The sequence below is a fragment of the Apus apus genome, chromosome 1 (genome assembly GCF_020740795.1).
Source record: "Apus apus isolate bApuApu2 chromosome 1, bApuApu2.pri.cur, whole genome shotgun sequence".
NCBI lineage: Eukaryota > Metazoa > Chordata > Aves > Apodiformes > Apodidae > Apus > Apus apus.
In genome coordinates, this window is record NC_067282.1 from 203,088,937 (window position 1) to 203,096,303 (window position 7,367).

General features: G+C 50.4%; 1 protein-coding gene across 4 annotated transcripts in view; it reads right to left on the reverse strand.

Moving 5' to 3' along the window:
- Window positions 1–6,814, reverse strand: part of PODXL (podocalyxin like) — a 48,817-nt gene extending 42,003 nt beyond the window's left edge. For all 4 annotated transcript variants that reach the window (XM_051628584.1, XM_051628576.1, XM_051628567.1 and 1 more), the window contains exon 1: window positions 6,706–6,814. In XM_051628584.1, the coding sequence (XP_051484544.1) occupies window positions 6,706–6,748 (43 nt within the window). In that variant the 5' untranslated portion in view covers window positions 6,749–6,814. The remainder of the gene's footprint in view (window positions 1–6,705) is intronic.
- Between the last annotated feature and the right edge of the window lie 553 nt (window positions 6,815–7,367).

Genomic DNA, 7,367 nt, shown 5'->3' on the forward strand with positions numbered 1-7,367 from the left:
GCACCAGCACAACATGGGCACACAGGACCTTGGAGGTTACACACCATCTGAGCCATGCTGGAAACCAGATTGCAACCTTCTCACAACTGGTTTGTGGTGGATTCACCCCTAAAAGCAGGTGTTTCAGCAGCACTGGATTCCTGGTGCCCAAAATAAATGCTCATTCTCCTCTGTTACCCCTTCTGCTTCACACCAGCCATTGAGGCATGACGTTGAGCTAATTTTAATAACTTGTTTGCATTCTCCCTGTCTCCTTGCAATATTTTGTCACCAAACTGTCACTGGTGTCTGCCGAGCACTCCTGGCCTCAGGCCAATCAAGCTGCGAGATGGGCGTTATTTATGGGACAGAAAAGGTGCCTGCAACACACAGAGCAGTGTGTGCTGGCAAAGATGCAAAGATTTGCAAAGCAGACAGATTTAGCGATGAGAAAAACTTCAGCAAGAAGACTTTGGACCCAATAAGCAAAGGATCAATGGAGGATATTGGTGCCTTTGGGGTTTAGAGCAACTTCATTGCATCTCTTGAAGGACAGATGGGTTTTTCTCTTTAGGGTGGATGGGACAACCTGGAATTTGCTGGTTCCCAATGGCTTTCAGTAATATTAGGTACTGAAGGCTGACTCTGAAACACACCATGGCTCCAGACAAGTGAATATGTGCATGGAACCTCCAAGAAGGTCACCCCAAGGGGCTCTGCATTCCCAGAAGGCAGTGGAGTTACTCCTGCCATTCTCCAAGACTCCCCCAGGCACTCAATATTTCTAGCACTACTTGCAATTCAAAGCCAGCAGCTAAATTTGAGCTTCATCCTCGAAGATACCTGTACCTCTCCCCAGGCTGTGGAAGAAGGTGAGGACACTGGTACCCATCTCCTGGAAGTTTAGCTAGAAGAAAAATACCTCTATGTCAGCATGGCCCCAGGTGTTCATATTGTGAAGGGGTAAAAATGAGCAGTGCAAAGTCAGCACCCCCTCCTGAACCACAGCACAGAGTTGAGCTCCAAACTAGATGTCAGGATCAATGGCACAATGAGAATGGTCAGTCATTGGAATAACCTCCCCAGGGAAGTGGGGTATTCCCCAACATTGGACACTTCGAAGCTTCAGCTGGACAGGGTGCTAGGCCATCATGACTAGACTACACTTTTACCAAGAAATGTTGGACCAGATAATCCTCGAGGTCCTTTCCTCCCTGATATTCTATGATTTTATGATAAAACCCTCTAGGTGGGACCATGACTTCTCCCCTTGCAGCGTCATGAGGTGTTGTCTGCCTATGGAAAGCTGTTGTTGCATCACAGCGCCCTGCTCACCAGGCCTTCACTGATGCTATTTGTACTGCAGCAACCCTGGAGACCCCAGCTGAGAGCATCTCCCCATCCCTGAACACTGCTTGTGTGGTCTTCACCAAAAAAAGCACGTAGCATAAGCAGATCCATGGAACACAGAGAGAGAAACTATGGCACAGCCACTTTAAACAGCATTTCAGCTCTTCAGCTCACAGCAGATCACGTACCATTTCTGTACAGAAACAAGGGAGATAATTTCCTCCCCAGCTCTGTCTACCTGCTTGGACAGGGCTGCTTAGCTCAAAAGTAACATGATTTTGGATCCAGGCCAGTCCCAGTGCTTAAGCAACTCGAAACTGGAGCTGTGACATGGGCAGAGCTCATCCCTCCTGCCTCCACCTGGTTTCAAGTGAATCTAAATATTCCTCAAGAGTAAAACACCGTGAGGCTTCAGCCAGTGCTACAACAGACAAATGTGCAATTAGAGCTGTTAAAACATGTGGAAGCTCAGATGAGCTGTATCCATCTATCTTAAATAACAAAGAAGCTACAGGAGAAAGCCCCTCAACTGAGGGTGTGGGACATCCTCACACCAGGCAGTCTGGGGGAAATGACAGGGGTTATTTTTTTGGTTGAGCCCCAGTGGCACGTGGAAAGGGCTGTGGGGGGGACAATAGTGGGGCATCCCCAAACCCCACCATGCAGCAGAACCTGCAAGACCCCCTTGCAGAACCAGGCTCAAGCCTGGTTGTCTCACAAGCTGCAAGAGAGAGACTTGGTGGGTTTTCTTGGCAGTTCCCAGACCAAAGGCACTGCTCTCTGCAACAGGGACTGTTTGGCAAAGCCCTGGGGGTTGCTGTGAACTGAGCACGGGTAGCTGGAGAACAATAAATGCCAGATGACTTTGTGTGTCCTTTAGAATAAGAAAAATAGCGAGAAAGAAAAAAAAGTAAGGTTTAGTCAGGAGCAGTCTCTGAAGGAAAGGGCAGGCATTGCAAGAATTCAGAAACAACATCCTTAGGTGGAGATTGGCCAGTTATGGAAGGAGCCGTGCATGTAAACAGACTTTTGACAAGGAAGTTGGCTGAAGCATGTGAAAATGCTTCAGAGGGTTTGTGAGGCTTCAGAGGGTTTGTGAGACTTCACATGCCTGCACACGGGGAATGGACCAAACAAGACCACCTGGATTCCTGCAAAGTTCAAGCCCTCCCATGCTGTTCAGCTCCCAGCAGAGCTGGGGGAGGCCACCTGTCCCACAAGTGTCCTGTTAGGCTGGGAGCTGGATGAAAGGTGAGGGGCTCACAAGGTTTCTGTTTATGTGTTGCTCCTCGTCAGCTCAGGAGCTGGGAGGGAGGAATTTCTGCACTCACCCAGGGTGGATTTTTTGTAATGCACTCAGGCCTGCTACTGCTTGGACCACCTGGAGATGTAGCTGCTGAAGGCGCTTGGGCTTGAGCCCTCATAGCACAGAGCAGCTCTGCTGGGTGATTTGGTGGGATCTCCCCTCCCCAGGGCATCACCCTGGAAAGATGAAGCCCACTTGCTTCATCCTCCCTGACCCGGCAGAGCGTTAAGGGGTTTCTGGGTGCTGTGGTGGGGTCTCAAAGGGGCCACTCAACCCAGCATCATGGTAAAGGGGGCAAAATTCAGGGCCAGTGTGAGCATGTGGGATGGATGCAGACTTGCACCTAAACTCCAGCAGCTCATCTCTGCTCTTTTGTAGTGATCACAGAATCATAGAATCATTGAATGGTTTGAGTTGGAAGGGACCTTAAACATCACCTAGTTACACACCCACCTCCTATGGAGAGCCACCTCACACTAGACCAGTCTGCTCCATGCCCCATCCAACCTGGCCTTGAGCACTTCCAGGGATGGGGCATCCACAGCTTTTCTGAGTAACCTGTTCTGCTGTCTCACTGCTCTCGAAGTGAAGAATTTCTTCCTAATGGAGTGAGGCAACACCCAGAATTACACGGGGGCTACTGCATGGCCTGAGGGATCCTCACTGGCCATTGTTAGTGTCCATCAATCCCCACAGCCTGAGCCCCCAAACACCCCAGTGCTCGTGTTGACAGGTCTAGGTCTTCTAGAGGGTGCAGAAGGGGAGAGAAAATATGTGATTTATAGGGCAAATAATCACCAAAGTGGAGCCCCTGCCTCTCTGCAAATGCTGAGAGCAGATATTTCCCTTCCGTCTCAGCCAACATGAATGATCATCAGCCTCCTCATCATAAGCCTTTAAAGCAACTCTCTGGAATTAAATCAGCATATTGCATGGTTCCAGCTTCTTTCATCCAAGGATCTTCAAGTGCTTTACAAACAATTCTTTAATTAAACCTCCTAAACAGACCCATGGGGTATCGTTACTTTATCTGCTTTGCTACTGGGGAATTAAAAGCATTGCACTTTCCAAGTGGCTTGCAGAAAAGGTTTCAAAAATCTTATCGATGCTCCTCCAACAGCAAGAAGGCACAGTTTGCTTCAGTGCTGATTTTAAAACTCTTTCCTGAACTATTTTTTTCTCCCCTCGTCAACATGGCCCCAGTTGCCTGCTCCTGCCTGTGTCAGGATTAGTATTCAAGGGATAATATGGATTTTAAGAAATGCACATCTCTGACAGCCTGTCTCGGGCAAACACGAACTCCCAGTTCGAAAACAAACTCCCTTGGGAATGAAAAAGGGTGTTTTGGCAACAAGGATTAAAAACCCATCAATCTTTGGTTTGCTTTGAGACAAGCAAAGGGCTGATCTTCCTGCCTTTTCTGCCCCCGGGACAGGTTTGACCTGTGGCTCTTTTTAATCTTCTGAGGATAAAAAGTATCGGTTTTCTCTTCCTGATGCAATTTTTTCCTATCATACCCCCTGTGGGACAGAAGATCTGATATGGGGAAAGAATAAACCAAATAAAATGTCCTGTGAACGTGCTGCAGTGGGTAACTCTGAGCCCCTCGCAGGCTGCTTGAATGTAGAGATGTTATTTGCCCGATGTCTAGTTTGCTGCATCTCATGTACACAAAAGCTGTGCCTTGCCTGAGGCTGGTTTTATTCTGCTTTACACCAGGGGAAATTAGGGGAGGTCTCTGCAGAATCAGGGGGTTGGGGTGAGATGAACCTGGAAGCCACTATATCTAATGAAATAGCTGTAGCCAAATACCTGCTTTAAAAAAACTTCAGCCACCTTTGGCTCAATTCTGCTCTGCCCCACTCACCGTTTTGTCACCTTCTTCCTCATGACACCCAAAACTACGCTCTGAAATCCCAGCTCCTTGCTCACTCACCCATTTCACATTCAACTCAGAACAAACCATGAGGGCTCCATCCCCAATTACTTGTTTTAATTTTAAGATACCAAAAATCTTACAGTTTCACTTACAAAGCCAACACCTTCCTATTTTTTTTTTGGGGAAAGATGAATCTTAGGCTTTGAGTAACTCAGATGTCTGCAGCCAACACCAACCTTAGAAGTAAGCACTGCTGGGACTCCCAGCACAAACACCCAGCAAGGATGGATGCCTGTTTTGGCCCCCGAGGAAGAAAATCCTGGTGCCAATACTCAGGGAGCAACATAAAAGCACCACTAAGGAGCTTATATCAAAACTTAAAAGCAGCACTAATGTCCAAAAACACCGTTTTGAAGGATTTAATAAATAATTTCCAAGAAAAATGTAATAGGATCACTTGAGAGTGCTATAGAAACGGGTCCCTTCTCCATCCTCCTGCTAAAAGCCTGTTTTGTACCAATCCCAGTATATTTATCGCTCTGTTTTGTAAAGCAGGACAAAACCTTCTGAGAAGGCAAAGTCAGCTAAACTCAGCTAAATTCTGGCTGGCTCAAGAAAAATTGCATTAACAGCTCTTCTTTCATGCCAACATTAGTGAGGCTGAGGCTTCGTGAGTTGTAATGAGAAGAGGAATCTTATGTTTTGAAGCCCGTGTGAGCATTTAAGGGAGAGGGGAACTTCACACCTGCTCAGTCACCAAGCCTGGGAATCCCGAGAGGAACAGGAAAAAAAATGGGCAGGCAGGGACTGGAGCCAGACCTCCATGAATTCACCCAGTAGTGAAACCTCCAGGGCCCTGCCCTGCCTCCACTTGTGCTTTTACCTCCGGAGCGTCCCCCAGCTTTTGTTACCTTGAATAAAAGCAGCACATTCAGCCCAGCAGAGGCTCCTCTGGCAGACGTGACCCAGAGAAAGATTTCACTCCGTTTTCTTTCATGTATTGGATTTTTTTCTCCTCCCTCTCCCTCATCTTCCACGGGCACAGGGAAGAAATACCCTGCTCCTCCCAGCCTTGATTAACTTTTACAATAATCAGTGTATTTCCTTTTCCCTGCTGCTTTTCAGTGCAACCCCTCTGACAAAAAAAAACCCAAACAACCAAAACCAAACCAAAACCCCGTTGAAGACCCGGACCTCCCACTGCATCACCCGCAGCCTTTTCCACAACACCCTTAACCCCAGCACTAGCAGGACCCCCGACACCCTTCCCACTCCCACACCTCCCCATCAGGAGGATGCAGCCCCCATCCCTCACGGCTCCAAGGCTGTGTCCCGCAGCAAAGGCTGCCCAGAAGTTTCAACCTGTTTTTGTTGGTTTTGTTTTTTTCCCAACTTCCTCATCAACTCCCATCAGGGAATCGCTGTCTCCCACCAGCTTTTCCCCCCACTCTTTTCCCACTCCCACCAACCAGTGTCTTCCCATCACACGCAGCACCTGGCGCTTTGGACCATTGCAAGAGCTGCTCACACCAAACCGAACCGATTATGTGTGTCCCCCCCTCCCCACAACGCTCGATAGGACCCTAAAAAACGGGTTGTGAGGCTCAGGGCTTTCCTCAGCCGTTTCCCAAGAGCCCAAATCCCTGAGCAGTTTCATTTTGGGGGTTTCATTGGGATGGAGTTTTTTTTTGGGGGGAGTGGGATCTGGGGTTTTCAGCTTCACGCAGAGGATTTGTTTGGGATTTTTTTTGGGGGGGTGGGCGGGGGCTGGAGAGGATATGGGGTTTTTTTGGGGGGGAAGCGGGATGAGGGAGCGAGGAAGCGGCGTGTTTAGCTCAGAGCGTTGCATAAAGAAACGAGCGCTGCGGCTCCGGAGCCCCGACTTGGAAGGTTCGATGTGCTCAGTTTCCAAAGCAAAGGGCTCATCAGCCCGGGGATCAGAAGGCGGGTGGGCACGCAGCATCACCCCCTCACCACCCCCACCCCCCCCCCGGTTTATTTTCCGCCTTTCTCGCCCGCTTTGCTCCCAGCAAAGTGGAAAGTGGGGGAGGGAAAAGGAGAAAAGGGGGGGGGGGGGGGAACCCCCACAATCCCAAACCGACAAGGTGAAGGTAAAAAAGCGGGGCTGCTGATGGGGGAAAAGAGAGAGGGGGGGGGGGGTGTGGGTGTTGATGGGGGAGGTGGCACTTACCGATCAGCAGCAGCGGCAGCAGCAGCAGCAGCGGAGCCCTCATGGTCCCTCGTCGCCGCCGTCCCCGCCGCGGCTGCCGGAGCTCTCTGCCCGGGGGGGCGGCCGCTGCCCTGCCCCGGCCCCGGCCCCGTTCCCGTCCCCCCCCCCCTCCTCTTCTCCCTCTGAAATGGGAGGTGCAGCCAGTCCTGGCCCGCCCCCTCCTCCGCCCCCCCCCCCCCCTCCCCACCCCCGGGCCAGCGAGGGGGTGGGGGGCTGAGTATTTGGGGTGATGGGGTCGGGGAGGGGGGGTACCAGGGCTGGAGAGGGGCTGCAAAGAAAGGGGAGGGTCCAACTGAGCGCGGTGATTTGAGGTTTTTGTCAGCTGGGGGGAGGTTAGAGGGGATTTGGGGTTCCCATCTGTACGGGGAGGGGGTTTTGGGGGTTTCATTGGGATGGAGTGTTTTTTGGGGGGGAGTGGGATCTGGGGTTCTCAGCTTCACTCAGAGGATTTGTTTGGGATTTTTTTTGGGGGGGTGGGCGGGGGCTGGAGAGGATATGGGGTTTTCATCTGTATGGAGGAGGGGGCTTCATTGGGATGGAGTTTTTGGGAGGAGTGGGATCTGGGGTTTTCAGCTTCACTCAGAGGATTTGTTTGGGATTTTTTTTTTTTTTTTTTGGGGAGG